Below are 19,749 nucleotides of genomic sequence, written 5' to 3'. Positions count from 1 at the left end.
GTGGCCCCCCCCCCAATGTGGAGGGTGGGGAGAAGGCCTGGGCCCCCCCAACTCACCTTTGGGGAGGGGCTCCCTCACTGCCCCGACCCTTGGGTGGGCCCCTTCGTGGCTGCCTCAGGGACCAGCCACAGGTTTTGCTTCAGGAGTTTATAAGTTTTAATACAAACCAGTCTGTATTCATTCCCAGAAGGCTCATTTCCAGTAAAAAATATACACCAGTAAAAACATTCTCACAGGGTAAATGGGGCTGAGGCTGGAAGGAGGTCCCAGGCCATGCCTCCAGGACTGGCTCCGTGGTCTGCCCAAGGGCGGCCCAGGAGGAGGTTCTCGAGCCACATGGGGGCTTGGCTCCGTCTTTGGGCCCCAGCGTGAGGCCCCCACAGAGGAGGAGCGGGCTCTGCCCCAGGAAGACAGGACGAGGAGGGCCCGGGGAGGGCACCCTGCCACCCCAGCCTCCAGCAGCGCCCTGGAGGACCGCCAGCACATCCCAGAACAGCCCTCCCTCTAGAGGCCCCATGGTCCACGGCTCTGCCCAACGGCCAGGTGGCACTTGGTCAGGGGGCCCTGGAGGGGAGCAGCCCACAGGTGGAGGGGGCCGAGGGCCCCTCTGCTAAGCACACGAGGTCATACATTCAAGAGCCCGGGGGTCTCCCCATGGCGAGGAAGAGCCAGACGGTCTTGGACTGAGGCTGCAGCTCCACATCTCCGCAGGAAGCCCCGGGACGGGGACCACAGCCGGGTCTGACACCGGGAGCTGGGCCTCCAGGGCCACGCGGCGCAAGAGCAAACCCTGAAACATTCATGATATCAACTCCCCAGATGCGGAAATGGGTGCGGCTTCAGCCCCAGAGACCACGGCAACTATGGCCGCCATGGCCAGCGGCTCAGAAGGGAGAGTTCATGCCCAGCTTAGTTTCAAACTGCAGCTTCTGTCGCTTCTGGTAGCGGACGCGGACCCTGGTGGGGTGGAGATTGAAGACCAGGTTAGCGCAGACGCCGAGGCCAGGGATGGACAGCACGCAGAGGATAGGGTGCGGGCAGCAGGAAGGCTGTAGGGGGGTGAGGCAGGAGGTGACTAGGGAACACGCCTGAGCCCAGAGGGGACACACACCCTGCTGGTGGCTCACCGGATCTCGTGCAGCTTCACGACCTCATTGGTGACGACCACGAGGACCAGGGACAGGCAGCCCAGGAGCCACGTCAGCAGAGGCACGTCCTCCAGGCCGAAGTGGACGTGGCTGTCCCTGTGTGTCCACAGCTGCAGGTCCACTGCCGTCTGGGCCACCTGCCCCAGCAACCTGTGGGAGGCGGCAGCCCTGCATCAGCCGGGGCCCCCTGCTTCCTTCCCTGCCCTTCTTGGCAGGAGGCGCGCCCGGAGGGTGCCGTTCAGCCCCTGGCCCAAAGCTCACCTCGCATCACAGCCCCTCCCCAGCTCCCGCCCTCCACCCCAGAGACTCACACCACGGGCACGGTCACGGCCCACCACAGGTTCGTCAGGGGGCTTTTCCTCCACAGGGGCTTGGTGCGGTGCACGTGGGTGATGGAGATGAAGACTGGGGAAAACAGGGTCATGGCGCGTGTCAGACCTCCCGCGGCCAGAGGCCCTGTCCCCGGGGAGTAGCCCCCAGCCCCCACCCGACTCCAGGGTGCCCCTCACCAGTGTGTAGGACGATGAGGGCAGCGGCGAGTTTCTGAGCCGACAGCAGCCCGTTGGCGAAGTTATCAAACCAGGCTGGGGCTGTGTCAGCGTGGCTGCCAAGGCAACGTGTGGGCTCAGCCTCCTTGGGGCCCCGGGGAGGTGGCCCTGGGGGTGGGGGTTCGGGGCAGGACCCACCTGGGCAGCATGATGGAGGAGCAGTTGGTGAGGTTGCGGGCCCGGGACCTGTCGCAAAAGCTCTGCAGTGTGAAGGCAAAGCAGATGAGGCACGAGCTGATGGTGAGGCTGAACTTCAGCAAGAAGCACAGCAGGAAGTAGTGCTGGGTCTGAGGGAAGCCGAGACCCGTCACTCCGCTGCGTGGGTTCACAGGGTCCTCGGGAAGTGGGCAGGCCCGGTGGGGGATAGGAGCAAGGAGCTTTCCCCACTCTATATCACCCGCCTCTTTGGTCTGATGGAATCCCCCCTCGCTCCCCCAGGGCTCAGCCCCCTCTATACTCACCTTCCTTGGGAAAAGCCCAGGCCCATGGGCTCCGTGTCGCTTACCTTCTTAGGAATGGACTGAAGGTTCTTCCCCGTTGCCATAGACATGATGGAGCTATGTGGGGGCTTTCCCAGCAGAGAGATGCTGAAAAACAGGGACACGGTGAAGGATAGGGACTGTGACCCTGTGCCCCCAATTCTCTCTTTTTTTAAATTATGCTTTTCCTTTTAAAAAATATTTACTTCTATTTATTTATTTGGCTGCACTGGCTGATCTAGTTCCTCAACCAGAATTTGAACCTGGCCCCCCTGCATTGGGAGCATGGAGTCTTAGCCACTGGACCTTCAGGGAAGTCCCCATGTCCTGCAATTCTTCCCTAGGAGAAACTTTTCAGGAGTCCCAAGAGTGTGCAACTGTGCTGGGCAGACAGGCTACGACAAGGAAGGGAGCCCCCTGGGGCTGGGGTCCCCCATGATGGGGGGCACTAGCATGGCTTCCTGAACCTGGGCTCCTGGGGACACTCGGGGACATCCTGGCCCTGGACATGGGGGGCGGCCCGGCCTCTCACCTGAGCAGAGGGTAGCAAAAACAGGACAGCCACAGGATGTCGGTGGTGCTCAGGATTGGCGGCAGCTGGACGAGGCAAGAGAGGAACTAGGCCAGGAAGAGCCGGGAAGCCCAATTAGATTCCAGCAAAGAGTCAGATGCCGGGAGCCCCGGGGCTGCCTCGCCCTGCACTCAGAGGGCTGGAGGGGACACGATTCTGCCAGCGGGGGTTCTCAGAGGCTCTGGGGGCCCCCCAGGCTGTACTGCCTCCTCCCAGCCTCTCAACTGGCCCCGGGGCACAGGAGCCGAGGGTGGGGAGGGTGCCGATGCCCGTGCCGGCCCCACCTCACCTGGATGACCACAAGCGTCAGCTGGCACTGCAGCAGGAAGAGGAAGCACTTGCGGATGCCGTAGGTGGCGTGCCGGGCCTAGGGAGTGGGAAGGGCGGGGGTTGGCCGCGCTCAGACCCTGCAGCTGACACGCTTCAGCCAGATGTGGCAGATGTTCACGTTAGCGAGCGGCCGAGGCAAACTAAACCTCCTGGGAGAGTTGCGCCCAGAGGTGAAGATTCCCCAGGAGCCCAGGCAGGTCCTGCACAGCGACTCCCCACCCTAGCAGGCTCTGACCTCTGCCCCCGGGCACGTGTGAGCCCCCACCTGCTCGATGAGCCGGATGATGCTGATGGTTTCCTCCTGGCGGAAGGTCAGCGAGCAGGGCAGGCTGTTGAGCTGCCCTGAGAGCTGCAGCGGGGAAAGGCCATCCGAGGCCTGGGCCATGCTGGTGCTGGTGGCATAGCCGAAGGTCTCCCAGGAGCAGCGGGATGGGTACAGGGGGTCCAGGGCGATGCTGCTCAGCATGGGAAGGGGGAAAGCGTGCCCATCAGCTGGGGTCCGCCAAGACCCCATCCATCTCCCAGGGGACGGAGCCAGCCCCCTGCTTCCTCCTCCCCGCCAGGCCCAGGCCAGTCGTGGGGAGTCCTGGCTCTGGGCTGTCACGCTGACCTGACGTCGCTCTGGAGGAAGAGGCAGCTGTTCCGCAGGTTGGCGGAGCTGCCCAGGCAGCAGGTCACCTCCCCGTACTCCTGCATGATCTTGATCATCTCACACATGGCTGAGGGGGCAGAGTCGGGGGCACAAGGGTTAAGCAGGTGGAGCCCCATGTGGGGCACTGGGCAGAGACCCACAGGCCAGGGCAGGAGACGACAGAAATCAGGCCCCTCTTTGGAGCCATCCTACCCCCAATGTCATAAACATCATACGAATACTGTCACTTCTGAGTCCCTAGAATGGGCTATGCTGGGCTCCAGCCCACGAGACTCCCCGGCTCCTCCCAGCCCAGCTTCCTCTGCTCCCTACATGGGAAACCAACACCCCTCCGGAGCCCGTGGGGTGCCAGGGGCTGGCAGTGCTCCACCCGGGGCCGGGCTGGATGAGCGCCCAGTCACAGCACTCACTCTCGGGGGTGCAGTCGGTGAAGAGGGGCACCAGCAGGGGCACGTTGTCGATGTTCTGCAGGTGGGGCCGCACCTGGTGGATGCCCCGGGGCAGCTTGGCCTGCAGGGAGCAGAGATGCGCGTGGCCTCAAGGCCCCTCCTCCCTCGCTGGCTCCCCTGCCCTAGACCAGCCCCGTTGCCAACCCCAAGGCTCCAGAGGCACAGTAGTACCCGATTGCAGTCTTCCAGGAAGCTGGGGAGGTCGCTGTCCGTGGGCTGGAAGCTAATGAGGTCCGAGTGACCCTCCTCCTCCATTAGAAGGAGTCCTTCCGCGTCGTCTCGGGACGCTGCGGGGACAAAAGCCTGTCCCTCACCATGGGGCCAGCCTTCTGGGGGCCTTTCCTAGCCCTGAAGATGGCACAAAACTTCCTTCTCGAGCTCTCCTCTCCCCCGACCCTGTAGACTGTAGCTACTGCAGGGGATCAGAGCCAGATTCCTAGGAGGGATCCTGGGAGGTTCTTTCTAGCTGTAGCTCCAAGGAAGGGGGACGGCTCACACCCACCTCGTGTCCACAGCAAACCTCTGCCCTCACCCTGGTTCAGGTCGTCATGCAGGGAGCCAGCATGGCTGGGGCTGGAGGGGGGGATCTCGGAGCCGGGCATGTCACCGTTGGGCGTGAGGGAGATGTGGCAATTCCAGCCCGTCTCCAGGCCCATCTTCTCCGCAAACACCTGCACCAGGCAGACAGCGATGACCAGAGGGGCCCCAGAGGCCGTGGGGAAAGGGGCAGCGGGAGCAGAGGGGTCAGTGGCTCCCCAACCTTGCTTTTGAGCTCGTCCTCCAACGAGAAGTAGACGAAGCGGATGCAGGCGTTGACCAGCCCGTCGATGAGGCGCACAATGTCCAGGCGGGCCTGGTACTGGGAGGACACCATGCCCATGAAGATCTGGCCGCTCAGGGCCTGCATGCAGTCTTCCTTCTCCAGCACCTCCCCGATCCCTTCTTCAGGAGGCACCAGGCACAGAGCCCGGCCAGGACACCCAGGAGCCGGCGGGTTCCAGGAGGCAGCCCGGGGCCACACACGTGGGCGCCACGCCCAGATCAATGAGCACACGGGCCCCAGGGGACCACACACATGTACAACCAAGACAGGAAAGAAGCCGACAGACACGGGAGCGGACGGGGATGGTGGGGGAGAGACAAGGAAAGGTACTCATCAGTCAGGCGACCATCCCTGGTCCCAGGCCAGGAGGCGGGCCCCACCCTTGGCCTTGGCTTCAGTCCACCGGCTCTTGGGTCGCAAGACCCCGGAAGGCTGTGTGTCTGACAGAGTGGGGAGGGGTGCATGGAGCTCTGAATCTCTCTGTTGTAGCAGTGTTTGCGACCAGGTCTTTTGTCTGATTCCAATCAGGCTAAGGCTGTATACACACTACTGCTTTCTAACCTTCAGAGAAAGCGCTTTTCTATGTCTGGAGCAGCACCACGAACCATGAGCAGGGCACAGGTGACGCTGAGGAACCTGCCCACATCACCAGACGGAGCCAGCAAGGTGTTCCAGGTCCAGTGCTGCCTGCTGTACCCCCTGCTAGGCTCTCATCCAGGCCCCCGCAAGCTCTCCCAGCCCCTGGCCCCTGGGGATGGGGCCCACGGTACCGTCTGAGCTCCAGCTGCTGCGGCGGGCGCTCAGCTTGATGGGAATGGTGCTGGGCAGCTCGCATGTGGTGAAGATGCTGTTCTGGCCAGGCGCCTGCACCAGCTCGATGCACTTGCCATTGAGCTGGGAGGACAGGGCACAGCTCATGGGCTTGTAGGCGAAGGCAGAGCAGTAACCAGACAGACAGGCTCGCTGATAGAAATCCAGCACTTTCTTTCTGCCGGGGAAGAGGGTGGAAGTGAAGCGAGTGGTCCCAGGGTGTCCCGACCTCTGGGTACCCAGCCAGAGCCGATGGTTCTCACCACTGGCCATGTGCCTCCTCACCTACCTGTCGGAACCTGAAAGAGGGTAGATGTCAGCTCCGTCCCAGAAGTCTGTGCAGGCCTCCAAGACCACGTCGGCTGTGCCGTGGGACAGCATCTGCTCTGTGCCTGAGGGCAGTGGAGGACCAAGCCCTGAGTGCCCCAAGCCACCGCCCCTCCCGCTGACCTCTGAGGACGTATCTCCAGCCCTGAGAAGGATGCTAAAAGGAGCCCCTGGGTGAGGGACGGGCCGTGGGAATCCCCCGGGCATCATGGCAACAAACCTATCGGCCAGGCCACTGAGTGCGTAACACGGACACAAGGCCGCTGGTCCTCCAGACAGCCCCATGACCCACGGCATCCACCGTCCCAGCCCCCGTCCCCAAAGCCCATCTCTGCCACATGTGAGGTCTCGGGGAGGAGCTAATGCTCCCTAGAGAGAAGACACTCTGAAAAGAGCCCCACCCCACCACACTCCAGGGAGGCTCACTGGTGGTGGTGTCCTTGATGAAGAGGCTGATCATGTGGCTGAGTGGGGGCCGCCGCTTGGTGACGCAGGACAGCCTCCCCAGTGAGGTCTCCTTCATGGTCTCAGCACTGGGGAGACGGTAGAGTGCGAGGTGGTTCCCCTGCGTGAAGAGCTCCTTGGCCCCGGGAGTGAAGCCTGCGTGATGGGTGGATGGATGAATAAACAGATAACATGCAGTTAAAAGGGCTGATCGGAAGCTCAAAGGGATGCTGGTGCTCTTGACTGAGGCCACACCTGGCCCTGGTGTGTCTGGAGCTGAGGCATCTCGGGGGTTCCCCACCCCACACACCTCCCTCCCTTCCTGGAGGGGAGAGAACCCCAGTCAGGCCAGGCTGCTTCCCTTCGTCCGTCCACCCCACGGGCAGTTATCTTCCCGGATAAGGGAGCGCCGTCAAGCGGCGGTGCCTGGTTAAAGGCACTGATCAGGGAATTCCCTGGTGGTCCAGTGCTTAGACTCTGGGGTCTCATTGCTGAGGGCACAGGTTCAATCCCTGGTTGAGGAACTAAAATCCCACAAGCCACATGGCACAGCCACAAATAAATAAACGCATGGATGGGTAAATAAATGAATACATAGATAAATAGATAAAGGGGCTGAGGCCACGCCTGGCCCCGGTGGCCCAGCCCCTGGGAAGAGTCGCCAGGCTGCATACCGATGAGGCGGGCGAGCTCGCAGAGGCCCCAGGGCACGCGCACAGGCAGCACGGCGCTGCGGCTCTCCTGCAGGGCAACGTTGCACAGGTGGTCTGAGAACCGGCAGAGCCGCTCGGTGACGCTGGCGTCGCACAGGTTCAGCAGCACGTTGAGGCCCAGCGGCTTGAGTGAGGTGAGGTGCAGCTGCCAGTTGGAGTCATCGAACTGGATACAGGAGGGGTTCTGCTGGTCCTGGGACAGGCTGAGCACCTCCAGGTGGTAGTCGCACACGAAGTCCTCCGCTTCGTAGGGCTCGCCCTCCGGCCCGTGCTGGGTCTGGAGGACAGGAGGAGGGGAAGGCGGGGAGCTCAGACTGAAGTTGGGGGGGTGGTACAGGCAGTGCCCCTGAGAGAAGGCACCCCCTCCCGGCAGGGCACGCTCCAGCTTACGCTCTCCTGTCTGGCCCTCCCCACACCCCTCTGCACCTTTCCTGGCTCCGGGGGCTTCTAGAATCCGTGCCCAGCAACACTGTCACCAGCTCAGAGGAGGCTGTCGAGACTGGGCAAGAAACGGCGAAGCCTTGCTCTCAGCCAGGGGAAATACCTTTCGAGGGAGCTACTGGCTCTCTGCCTCTTGAAGGCTGCGATCAGCAGGAAGGGTGTTGCCCCAACCAATTACCACCATTGACCAAAGCAGGAGAAGGGGGAGGGGCCTACTCTGCGGGAGAACCAGGCACGAGGCCTCCGGAGCTGAGAGCAGGGACCAGGATGTCTGAGCTCCGGGCTCCACCTGCACCAGGCTGGGCGGCACCTCTGCAGCGCCCACAGCAGAAGAGGCCAGGGTGCCCCACGAGGGATGAGGTGGCCGCTCCCCAGACTCCTCTCACCTTGCCGGGGTTGTCATCTTCGCCGCCCTCGGTGTCCCTGCTGAAGCTCACGCTGGAGCCAGACAGGTGTTTGCTGCGGCTGTGTGCCCGGTGGTGAGGGTGGGCCTCGGGCGCCTTGGGACCGTCGCCTGGCCAGTTGCCGCCGCGCTCCTGCTCATTGGAAAGGTGCAGGGGGACGTTCAGGGAGCCGGCCAGGAGGGCGTCGCGTTCGTGGGGCTGAGGAGAACAAGGAGCACAGGCCTCGGACCCCGCTCCTGACGTCGCCTCGGGCCAAGAGGCTGGGCCGTTACGGCCCCCCAGGGCCCGTCTTGACAGTAGCTTCTGAGGCCTGAGCCCTCCTCCTCCTCCCGCCTCGCCTTGGCCCCCCAGAGGCCGCCAGCCCGGCCCAGGCCGCACCTCCTCCTCCACCTCGGGATGGCAGAAGGAGCGGGTGGACAGGTCGTCCGTGAGGTCCTCGTGGCTGCTGTGCGGGGGCTCCACCTTCCCGCTGAAGAACAGCACGGTCTCCGGGCTAGGGTTGGGCCATGACAGGATCCCCTGTTTGTCCACACAACACAGGACCTGCAGGGGGAGATGGCGACCGGGAAGGGAGGCAGCATTCCCCAGGCTGCCAGGGCGCCCCGGAGAGCAGCCTGCCGAGGCGGGGTCCTCCCGCGGGGCCGCCCTCACCGTGACGGAGCCCAGGCTGTGCAGCAGGCTGGAGCTGTGGCTCAGTGTGGGTGACGTCCCCTGGAGCACCCGCAGGAAGTGGTCCCAGACGCAGCGCAGCATCTCCTGGGGGCAGAGACAAGGCGCTTGGCCACGTTTCCCTGGAGATGGCCTTGGGGACCGAGAGGAAAGGGTCTGGGGGGAGCGTGTGCCCCCCAGCAGTGACACTTCACCCAGATGGGACGGGGGGGCTAGAGCGGCTCTGAGAGGGAGGCTCAAGGCCATAATGCAGGGTACCCAGGGGCTCCAGAAGGGACCTGGGGGAGCTGGGCTGGGGGTACAGGGCCAGCATCCATCCGGGGGAGGGTACCTGAGGGGACACGGCTTCCGTATAGCTGCTGAGAGTGTCCTCTGAGAACTTGGCCAGCTGCACAGAGAAGAGGGAGTGAGACTTGGGGAGGAAACTGCCACCATCCTGCAGGCCTGGGAGCTGGTGGGTGGGGGTCTCGCACCTCTCGGTGAAGGACACCAGGCAGCCCCGGAACCCCTGTCTGCTGAGAGCAAGGGTGGATGGACGCCTGGCCGTCCCCGGGGCCTGGTCTGGAGACCCTGCTGGCTAGAGAGGCGGAGCCCTCAGAGAGCAGCCCAGGGCGGGCCGTGTGCTGGGCCGCAGGGCGGGAGGTGGGGAGGCCGCACTTCCGTCCTCTTTGCTGGGGGCACAGCCCACTCTGCCCTTTCTGTTCCTGTCTTTGGTTCTTTCTGCACTGTCCCACACCCCCTCCCCGAGGCCCCGGAACAACTGACCAGGGAGCTGGGGGAGGCCTTGCTCATCTGGGCCAGGACGCGGGCTTCTCCACAGGCGGTTGCCAGGACCCAAAGGACCGGGAAGAGCAGGGGGAGGATGGGCAGGACGCCATTCACCTGGGAAAGAGCGAGCCCCAGTGAGGCTCCTGGGGCCCTCCCCTGAGTAACAGGGACCGCTCAGGGCAGCGGGCGGGAAGGGGGAAAGGAAAGCAGGTGCTCCGAAGCGGAAGTCTGGGAGACCCCTGGGCTGGGGGTGGGAGGGGCAGTCAGGGCACCACGAGGGGACCCAGTCTCTGCGGAAAGAGAGGAGAGGGCGGTCTTACCTGCAGCTGGAGGAGAGTGTATTGCCAGGTGGTGACACCGGGGGCATTCAGCACGAAGCGCAGGGCATTGGTGATGAGGAAGCTGGCCTGTTGGGGACAGAAGAGATGCTGCCTTAAATGCCTCACCCCAGGGGAGACCCAGGCTCTAAGGCGCCCCACTTTCTGCCCACTCACACTGCCCCACCCCCGGCACTAGCCAGCTCACGCCTAGACCCTCCTGTCTTTGCTCACAGGCTTGCCTGAGTCTGGCTCCCAGGGTCCCCCAGCCCCCGGCCCCCTGCTGCCTCCGCCATGGCCCGGCCGCACACACCAGGACCACAGGCACCGCGTAGCGCAGCATCACCGACTGCACCGTGAACCTCTCGTTGTCCAGAGCGGTCACCGGGCGGGACAGGGCCATGTCCAGGCACCACCTGCAGAAAGAGATGGTCCTACACTCGGGCGAGCCTTGGGTCCTGCAGCTCCCTGCTCCCCTCCCAGGCCCTGGCCCTGGGAGAATGGCCTCCTGGCCACTGTGGCCCACGGCCACCTCTGAAGCTGTCCCTTCAGAGTCCAGACCGAGAGGGGGTCAATCATCCAGTCGAAGAATTCTCATGAAAGGGACTTCCTTAACAATCCACCCTGCAGTGCAGAGGACGTGGGTTTGATCCCTGGACAGGGAACTAAGATCCCACATGCCGTGGAGAAACTAAACCCACGTGTCGCACCTACTGGGCCTGCAAGCCACAACTAAGACCTGACACAGCCAAACAAACAAACTGGAAAAAAAAAAGAATCCTCACAAGAAGCTAAATCGAAGGCCCCGCAGATGCCTGCTCTACGGGGCCCGGGTACGAACCAGGCTCCTTCCTGTCGCCATCGCCGGCTCACGGCTCACAGGGGGAGGCTCTGGGGAGAGAGGTTGGGGACAGCGCAGCGCCCCCACCTGATGTTGTTGATCACGGGGGTCTCAAGGACACGGAAGAGCCGGTGCTGCTGGGGGTTCTGCGGCCCTTTCTTCACTTCTCCCCGGGGGGACGGGGGTGGCGAGAAAGGGGGGAACAGGTCTCCCGGCTCCAAGACGATGTGCTCGTCGTCCTGCCAGAGATGAAGGGGAGCAGGGGGAGGGTAATCAATGGGTTCCAGGGAAGCCACTCTTCCTTGACTATTCCAGCGATGCAGAGACATCTCACCAGGTTAAGAACCATCAGTGAGCAAGGAGTCACCTGGGGTGGGGTGGGGAGAGCCTGGGGGACGGGTTTCCTAGCAACTTGAGGATCACAGGGAAGGAAGAACATGACGAAGAGAAATATGTTCCAGGTTTTCTCCGTTTTTCCCTAGAGCGCTTGCCAGGAAACTCGGGAGCTGGGCAGCAAGCGTCAGGATTAAGCCCCAGGACCCTCCCACCACTGCTGGTGGACGTTCCCACAGAATTTGCAGGGAAGGAGAGGAGCCCCCAGCTACCTTGATGCCCCGCAGGGAAGCAAAGGATTCCTGGCCCGGCCTCAGAGCTATGATGTCTCCTTCCACCAGCAGGCTAACCGGCAGGTTGACGAGATGTCCATCTCTATAGGCCCAGTGCAGAGACCAGGATGGTGCGAACGGCATGTGGAGGTCTGGGTACATAGCATCTGGCCACTTGACCTCCTTGCCATCCCTGAGGGCATCTGATGAAGGTGGAAAGTGGGACATAGCCTCACCCGGAGCTCCGCACACACCAGCCGGATCCAGCACGCACCTCGGGATCCGGGTCTATTCTCCTCGCTTCCCCGGAAGTCCTGCATCAACCTGCGCCCCTCATTCCAACACCAGCCCCTCTGCAGGTCTGTGCCCAGCCCAGCCTCACCTTGGATTTGGTCAATGACGCCCCGTAGTCTCCGTTCTACCTCCCGACGCTTCAGCCGATCTTGCCGCCCAATGAGGACGAGGTTGAGGAGCAGCAGGAGGAAGAGCGCAGAGGCATTCACCAGCTCCACCCCGCGGCTGGCAGCGAGAGGGGAGGGTGTCCTGGGGGTCCTGGCCGGCGGGGGGCAGGGGTGCTCTGCAGCGCAGCCAACCCAGGGCCCCACACTGCCCTCCCCACTCCCTTCTGCTTCTGACAGCAGCTGGCCAAGCAGATTCCCACTTGACCCAGGCTCTGACTGCGGGGGGCAGTTCCCTGTCTCCCCAGGTGGGTACGGGGGACAGGAGACAGACAAGCCCAGACCCTGTGCTTCGAGGGGCAGAAGAACCCCCACCCCCACCCCCACCCCAGGGCTGTGGGCTGTGTACCTGCCGGCCGGCTGGCCCCCACAGCAAGCGAGCAGCAAGAGCACGGCCAGGAGCATGAGCGAGGCGCCCGGCCAGTGGAAACAGGAGCAGCGGTTCCTGTGGTGCAAGAAGCTGCTTCTCCACAACTCCTGGGGGGAGGAGCCGGGGAGTAAGAGGCTGGGGGACAAGCGAGGGGGCAGGAAGGGGCCGGGACCCTCTGACCTGCTAGGATCTGACTGCCTTTCTCCCCAGCCCAGCCGATCCCGCCCCCTGTGGCTGCCTCCATCATCTTGCTTCAGTCCCAGCTGGGGGTCACTCTGAAAGGAACCCTGACTCCTTTCTGATTTTTAGGGATGCCTCGGTTGGGTCATGCTGCCCAGGAGGACAAGGTGAGTCCTGGCCCTGAGAACGGGCCTCCCAAGCTTTTCCGCCATCCCAAACTGTGGAGCCCTGTAACACGGCCACGGGTGTGGAGCCCTGGACCAGGGTCGCAGGATGAAAATCTCTGGAACTGACCAAGCCCCATAGCAACCGTCGCCATGAGCCTCCAGATCTAAACCGGCCAGTCCCCTGACTCCCTATTAGGTCAAATACCCATCCTATTATCAGCCTATGGCATCCCATCACCTAATGCCATCACTCCAGTAGGAATTTTCTCTGTCTTGAGGCTATAAAAATTGGCTGCCAGCCTTTGAAAGGGTTTGGCTCTCCCTTGAGCCGGCCTGCTGTGCTAACAGCGTCTCCCACTCTAGAAAACTTTCTTCTCCTCTCATTCTGCCTCATGTCTGGAAATTCTTTTCCCACCCGTGCACGGACCAGGACACCAGCTAGGCTCTGGGCTCCCGGGAGGACACGTCACCTTCCACGTGAGACATTTCTTCCTCTCCTTCAGGTGTCCGTCCAGCACTGCCTCCAGCTGTTCCTTCAGAATGCTGAGGGCCTTCCGGGTGGACAGGCCCAGGGCCAAGGGCGGCTCGCCCTAGAGGGGAGAGGGGGTGGTGCTCGGCATCCCACTGGAGGCCCAGGCCCCCTCCCCTCCCACCTCCCCAGAACCTTCCTCCCTCCTCCCAAGGCCTCGCCCTCCCTCCCCTTCACTAGCCCCTGGCAAGCGGTAGAGGTCATGAGCATGTTCCCCACCGAGCTAAAAGATGTACAGGTACACAGTCCCCTGCTCTTTCAAAAGCCCAGTTTAAAACACAACTAGAGAGACTTCCCTGACAGTCCAGAGCTTAGGACACCACGCTCCCAATGCAGACGGCACAGGTTTGACCCCTGGTCGGGGAACTAAGATCCCGCAGGCCACCTGGCGCAGTCAAAAAGTAAAATAAAACAGGGCCAGAAACACACCTTTCTAGGCTCAGCATCTTCTAACTCTCCTTTCACTCAACTCCCAACCCACTGCCATCAGCAGCCCAGTACCACTTGGGCCATGCTCACCACCCAGCTCCCCTTACTGCACTGTGGCCATCTTTCCCAGTTCTCGGGCTGGAAAATGTGAATTGTTTAAGTGTGAGGGGGCTTCCCTGGTGGCTCAGCCGGTAAAGAATCCGCCTGCAATGCAGGAGACCTGGGTTCGATCCCTGGGTTGGGAAGACCCCCTGGAGAAGGGAAAGGCTACCCACTCTGGTATTCTCGACTGGAGAATTCCATGGACTGAACAGTCCATGGGGTTGCAAAGAGCAACTTTCGCTTTCTAAGGGGGGAGAAGAGAACTAACCTAGAGGTACTAGCTTAAAGTTCTCCTTAGTAAAACCGTGAAGAAGAAAAACCCCGCCAACTTCTGTTACCATCCGTTCATTAAAGGGAAGCTACTTTAACACTGACGGTGGGAAGAAGCAAGCTCAGAGAAAGGGTGCTCCCCGGCTGCTTCCAGGAGAGGGCCTGTACTGACCACACCCCACGCTCCCGCTCGCTGAGGATGGGTGGAACGAGGCTTGGACGGGGTGGCTGGTGGCACATTTTCCTCTGTAGCCCCACAGCCTGACCTCTGCCATCGAGACCCCCTCTCCTGGGCTTCTCGCCGCCTCTGTCCTGTCCACCAACCTCGCAGTCCCTCCTATGACATCTCCACAACACTGTGAACGTTTCCAGGGCAACATCAGCCACAGGGATTCGCCTGCCAGCAATAAGCTTCCAACGCCTAAATCTGACCGCTAGCCTAACCACTGTCCTAAATTCTGACCCGTTTCTGACTGATCCACAGCTCTTTCATAGGTATCTGTGAGTCAACACTTCCAAAACCCCAAAACTGCCGCCCAGCTCTCCCCACCAGAGCCAGCAGCCCTCCTGCAAGTTACCCTCACCCAGGCATTTCAGCCCCTCCCCTCAACTCCTGCCTCCCCTTCCCACCTCCCAGTCCCTACATTCTATCCCAGCCAGGGAGCGTGCATCTGATCAGCTGACCCCGTTTCCCTTTAAAATCCAGCCCAGACTCCTGAGCGTGGTCTGGGAACTTCTCCAGCCTCCTCTCCTGCTGTCCCTGCCACACGCCCAGCTCCGTGAGCTCATGTGCCAGCATCTTCCTGTATTTTCCTAGCCAAGAACACACTCCCTGCCCCAGACAACTCTTACTTCTCTGAGACTCGGCTCAAACACCACCCGCTCTGGGAAATTTTCCCAAAACCCAGGGCTGCACGTACTGGGGGAGGCTTGTATTCCAACGGCACCCCAGGGCAACCTGGCTCACAGGCAGCACCGCAGAGCACTGGCATCACAGGCTTACTTGTCTGGCTCCCCCACCAGCCAGCCAGCCAGTTCCTTGAAAACAGGCGGTGAATTCTTCCATGTCTATGCTCTCCCACCAGCACAGGGCAGCGGCTCAATGAACACTTGCTGAGTGAATGAGTGAACGAACGTGTACATAGCTTCACTGATATCAAGGACACCTTAATCAGCGTTGGCAAGTGTTCAGCCACTCAGCTGTGTCTGACTCTGTGACCCGAGGGACTGCAGCCCGCCAGGCTCCTCTGTCCATGGGATTCTCTAGGCAAGAACACTGGAGTGGGTTGCCATTTCCTATTCCTGGGGATCTTCCCGAAGCAGGGGTAGAACCGGCATCTCTTGCGTCTCCTGCGTTGGCAGGCAGGTTCTTTACCACTAGTGCCACCTGGGAAGCCCAACCCAGGACCTATGGCAGAACTGCCTGGAGCTTTTACAAATGTGCAGGTCCAGGTCCCCATGCCAGACCTACCCATCAACACTTTTGGAGGGGAGGCCCACCCTGGGTGGATCTGAGGCACAGATCCCCAGCTGGGGGTCCAGGGGAAAAGAAGGCCCTCAGGAAAGACAGGGAAAGGCCCCCAGGAAAGACAGGGCCTGGGGGAGCCGTCAGTCTTTCCCAGGGCAACCTGAAAAGCACCAACGTGGGCTTTCACCAGGGAAAGTTCTGAGCAAGGAGAGGGGAGGCCTAGCCCTGGGGCGCCAAGAAGGGGTCTGGGTTTATCCACTGGGTCCCAGCCAAGCGTCACTAAGCCAGTGGGGCCCCGGCTGCCCGGGTTCACAGCCCTGCCTCTCTGCTCCTACCCTCGGGGTCCTGCCCTGACTTTGTCCACTAACGTTTTTGGATTTCCTTCTCCCTGCGGGTCTCCATATTCCCTCCACGCCATGGCAGCCTAGCCCCTCACCAGATACACATCTCTACCACTAGGGGTTGATGGCCTGGGGTGGCATCCCCTGGCTGCAGACCGGGCACCACGGGCCTGTCACCAGCTCTCTCTCAGCCTGAGGGGTGAGAACGGGCCCCAGAGCGGGTCCCACCCAAAGACCTCCCAGCTACTTCGCTTGAACCTCCCCCATCCCTGCTCTCCACAGAGGCTCTGGGGGATTATGAGATGAGAGCTGCCTCTTCCAAGAGGGAAGAACTGGTTATTTCAGCTCAGGAAGAAATGGGCCTCCAGGCAGGGAGCTGGCACCCCCTTAAGGGTAAACACCTCCCTCTGGCAGGGATCTGGGCCAAGAGCCCATGGTCCAGAACAGAGTGCCAGGTAAGGCCAGCACCTCTGCCTAGACTCCTGGCTGGAGGGAAGAAAGCCTCCAGGGGCAGGAAGGAGGGAGAAAAAAGCAAAGGGTGACCAGGGGCCTGTCCAGGGCCAAGGGGCTGGCCCCAGAGCGGGATGCCTGCCCCTCTCATCCCCGGAAAACCCTGGAAGAAGAGAGTCTGGGAGGCCCGCCTGTCCTCCCCTTGGCCCGTCCTCCTCTGGGCTCAATCCTCCGAGCTCCCTTCCCCAGCAGGCAGTGCAAGTTCCCAGGGTGGACTTGCCTGGGCCAGGTCTCCAGAAACTAAAGTGAGTACACCTCCTGCGGGCAGGGGAGGGCTGGCTGGCAGAGGTGGACAGGCTGTGCGCCAAAGGGCAGGAGAAAGCAAGGGCTGACAAAGCCCATGGGGCTGCGGAGTCACCCGGAGAGCTGCTTGGGCCGGAACGGGTGCCAGGCTCAGGAAGGCTAAGGGAGCAGCCAGGGCGCAGCCTTCCTCTGGCTGGGCCTTTAGACCGTGGACACTCGGCAACTGCCCTCCGCCTGCCCTGCAGCTGGCCTGTACCTGCTGCCTTATTTCAGGCACCGGAAACCCCCTGAGCCCCCGACCCAGCAATCGTTTAGCTCCTTCTCTGCCTCCAGGTTCTTGGAACCTGCAATCTGCTCCCCTCCAGGGGTAGGAGGAGGGGCCAGAGGGAGGCAGAAGCTCCCCAGGCAGTGGGAGGTGAGCATGGAGCCCCCATGAGTCAGCCCCCCACATGTTGTGTCTGGTCTGGAGCACCCACTCCAGACTGGCGATTAAAGGCAACACAGCAGGGGGAAAATGAGCCATTGTAATTATATGCCTCCTGAGGAAAGCGCCTGCCCGCACAGAGGCCCCAGGGCCTGACACCGCCCTCCAGTTGACCCTCCGCGGCCCGCACATCCAACTCTTGTGGCTGGACACGAGGCACGATGACAACCCCCTCTCCAGCAGGAGAGCCCGGGTGTGGGGAAAACCACCGCTTCTCTGTTCTTCCCGAGGCTTTCCACCCACGAGGTGTGAGAAATGAAGCGGAGGAAACTGGTCAAAGAAAAGGCTCACAGCGGCCCTTCTCAAAAGCACTGAGTGAGGCTGGGCACCCACAGCGGGTTCGCTGCAAGGCTGGGGCTGGTGTGAGAGGTAAGAGCCCAGGCCACACGCACTCCATCTGAGTTCTGCTCCGCTCAGTCCACCAAGGCCAAGCGGAAAGCCTGTCCCGGGGGGATGCTCAGAGGCTCCTCCTCCCTGCCCCCAGGCACCTCCAGGAGGCTCTGAGGTGAGCAGCCAGGTCTCCACGCCAGAGCGGAGGGGCGGCCCTGCTTCTTCCCCGACACTGAGGTTTTCTGGGCAGAAGCAACCATGTCCCACTCTTTGAGCTGCTCAGCCTCCACTCCCGAGCCCCAGCAGGGGCGGGCTCAGGAGGGCTGCCATCACACCCCTCACTCCCTCTCTGTCTCATCACCAAAGGAGGACATGGGTCAGGACCGGGGATTCAGGGAGTAGCAGGTGGTGACAGGTCCAACCAGAACCGCAAGGAACCTGCTCCAGAACCGAATCCACTCCCCAGGGCCCAGAGCTAAGCATCTGGGTCAGTCTAATGAGGCTTCAAGAGCCAGTACACCTGGGCTGCCCTGTGCCACTGTGTCAGGCTTCTCCGGTGGCCCAGAAGCACCCCTGGTCAGGACTCCTCTGAGGTTCCCTCAGCAAAGCAGCTGTCTTCCTTCCTGTTTGACTTGTTTCGGGAAAAAGTGGACTCAAGGTCCCCTAGGCTCAGGTGGACCGATGATGAACCGGCCTCGGCCACAGCACAAAACCACTAATCAGAACCAGCTGACCCTCTGCTAGGTCCCCTGGGTCACGGCCTTCATGGCCGGTGCAGTGGGTAGGGGACCCAAAGCTGGACTCCACGATGTTGGAATCACCGGAGCAGAGATTAGGCCACTGTCCTCCAGGACATATGACAAACATCACCACGAACCTCATCTGAGCTGGGCCAGACAGACCGGAATCGACTTCACTGACAAGCAACTCAAAACCTTAAGCAGGGGCCCCTCCTCCCCTTCCTCATATGGACCAGGCACTTTTGCCCATCTTCTTCCTCACCTCCTGTGGACAAGACCCAGGAAGAAACACTTTCCCCCTCCCAGCCCTGGTGGCTCCTGTCTCAAGACCCATGTGGTCCAGCGAGAGACGCCTCCTTCAGGGCCCCGAGGACGGGCTGGCATCCAAGCCTTGTATGTGGTGACCCGGGTCCCGGCATGCCATGAGAGGGTGCCCCATGGGGAAGCGCGGGCTCCTGTCCTGCTCTGGGTGACCGTGGGTGATTCAGGGGCTGGGTGGGCGGCTCCACATCCCGGCTTCATGGTTCTCACTCCCAGGCTCCTTCCACGGTCCTCGCTCCCTCTAATGCAGGTCCAGCCTCCACCTTCGACCCCACCGTTAACCCAAAGCCTCCAACACAAAGCGGGGAAGCTGGGCGGGCGGGACGGGGCTGTCAAGCTCAGCCAGCATACTCACTTTGCCGCCTTTGCCCTGCGGGGCCGTCCACAGCTCTGCCCGCTTAAAGAGCATGGGGCAGCGCCTGGGCCACAGGCGAGTCAGCTACCGGGCTGCCAACACCGCCCCCGGGGAGGGCGAGAAGGAGACGGGAAACGGAGAGGGTGAGGGAGGGCAGGGGAGAACAGGGGAGAGGGCTGGAGCGCGTGTGAGCGAGGAGGAGCTGGTGCAGCGGCGGCAGCAGCAGAGTGGAGCTTCAATCTGCTGATTAATTCAGCCTGTTCCCAGTCATGCTGCAGATCGAGGGAGGGAGGAGGCGGAGGCGGAGGCCGGGCTGCCGGTGCCGGAGGGCGGGGGGGAGGGAGCGGGGAAAGGGGGAACCGGCAGGGGCTCAGCCAGATGTTGCGGGCTGGCCCATTCAGCAGGGGAGGCACCGCGGGGAGCCCGGAGCTCGGGAGGCGCCCACCGGAGGAGAGGCTGGGCAGGAAATGGCTGCTGTAGGCCCGCAGAGGACCTGGCCTCTCACCGCCCCAATCCCTTTCCTGGGGCCCCTGTCACTGGGCGAGGTGAGGGGCCCCACCGGGGGAGTCCCCCGGATCCCTGACACTCCAGCATGGAGCCACGCCAACCGCAGCCCTCTCCTCGGTTAGAGCTGCGGGAGGAGGGGAGGGGGGACTTGAGAGTTATTAATAGCAGCACATCCTAGAGGAGGGGAGAGGACTGACAAGCGAGAAAACCGGAGCACTGATTTCCAGGAGGGCAGAAACCAGGGGACCGGAGAGGGAGACGGAAGAGCCCCTGGAAGGAAGCCTCTGGGGATCCCAGCAACGGGCCAAACTCCTTCCCACCAGGTGGGGGGCCTCCAAGAGCCACTCATCTGAGCCAGTGCAGAGCTCAGCCAGCAGCCGTCCACCGACTCCATGCGGATACTCCTACCCAGGTGCTGCTGGGACAGGACACCGGCCTCGTCCCCGCAAGAAAAGGGGGGCTGGGGACCTCCTGGAGCTTCATTCAGGGCCTGGGCATCACTCCGGGACCCCGAGTTTGACACACAGGAAGCTGTCAGAACGGACCCCCTAGATGAAGTGGGGGCAAAAGACCCTGGGAGCGGACAAGAGAGTTCTCTGCCTCCCT

The 19,749-nt window shown here is 62.2% G+C and overlaps 1 protein-coding gene across 5 annotated transcripts in view; it reads right to left on the bottom strand.

Annotated features, from left to right (window-relative positions):
- Positions 1–132: 132 nt before the first annotated feature.
- Positions 133–19,749, bottom strand: part of TMEM94 (transmembrane protein 94) — a 35,424-nt gene continuing 15,807 nt past the window's right edge. For 2 of the 5 annotated variants that reach the window (XM_040244516.1, XM_040244515.1), the window contains 30 exons: positions 12,985–13,104; positions 12,147–12,274; positions 11,722–11,858; positions 11,340–11,542; positions 10,822–10,973; positions 10,207–10,309; positions 9,897–9,983; positions 9,574–9,690; positions 9,140–9,196; positions 8,791–8,895; positions 8,518–8,682; positions 8,122–8,337; positions 7,256–7,571; positions 6,564–6,737; positions 6,100–6,202; positions 5,771–5,988; positions 4,938–5,119; positions 4,710–4,848; positions 4,349–4,464; positions 4,139–4,238; positions 3,687–3,795; positions 3,342–3,531; positions 3,036–3,113; positions 2,708–2,793; positions 2,202–2,283; positions 1,835–1,983; positions 1,658–1,752; positions 1,460–1,553; positions 1,128–1,298; positions 133–957 (listed from right to left, as the gene is read on the bottom strand). In XM_040244516.1, coding sequence (XP_040100450.1) covers positions 885–957; positions 1,128–1,298; positions 1,460–1,553; positions 1,658–1,752; positions 1,835–1,983; positions 2,202–2,283; positions 2,708–2,793; positions 3,036–3,113; positions 3,342–3,531; positions 3,687–3,795; positions 4,139–4,238; positions 4,349–4,464; positions 4,710–4,848; positions 4,938–5,119; positions 5,771–5,988; positions 6,100–6,202; positions 6,564–6,737; positions 7,256–7,571; positions 8,122–8,337; positions 8,518–8,682; positions 8,791–8,895; positions 9,140–9,196; positions 9,574–9,690; positions 9,897–9,983; positions 10,207–10,309; positions 10,822–10,973; positions 11,340–11,542; positions 11,722–11,858; positions 12,147–12,274; positions 12,985–13,104 — 4,065 coding nt within the window. In that variant the 3' untranslated portion in view covers positions 133–884. The remainder of the gene's footprint in view (positions 958–1,127; positions 1,299–1,459; positions 1,554–1,657; positions 1,753–1,834; positions 1,984–2,201; positions 2,284–2,707; positions 2,794–3,035; positions 3,114–3,341; positions 3,532–3,686; positions 3,796–4,138; positions 4,239–4,348; positions 4,465–4,709; positions 4,849–4,937; positions 5,120–5,770; positions 5,989–6,099; positions 6,203–6,563; positions 6,738–7,255; positions 7,572–8,121; positions 8,338–8,517; positions 8,683–8,790; positions 8,896–9,139; positions 9,197–9,573; positions 9,691–9,896; positions 9,984–10,206; positions 10,310–10,821; positions 10,974–11,339; positions 11,543–11,721; positions 11,859–12,146; positions 12,275–12,984; positions 13,105–19,749) is intronic. The other 3 variants (XM_040244517.1, XM_040244518.1, XM_040244519.1) reach the window with 3 other exon arrangements.

Source organism: Oryx dammah, unplaced genomic scaffold, assembly GCF_014754425.2.
Source record: "Oryx dammah isolate SB20612 unplaced genomic scaffold, SCBI_Odam_1.1 HiC_scaffold_8, whole genome shotgun sequence".
Classification (NCBI taxonomy): domain Eukaryota; kingdom Metazoa; phylum Chordata; class Mammalia; order Artiodactyla; family Bovidae; genus Oryx; species Oryx dammah.
This window is presented reverse-complemented; position numbering and strand designations above follow the sequence as displayed.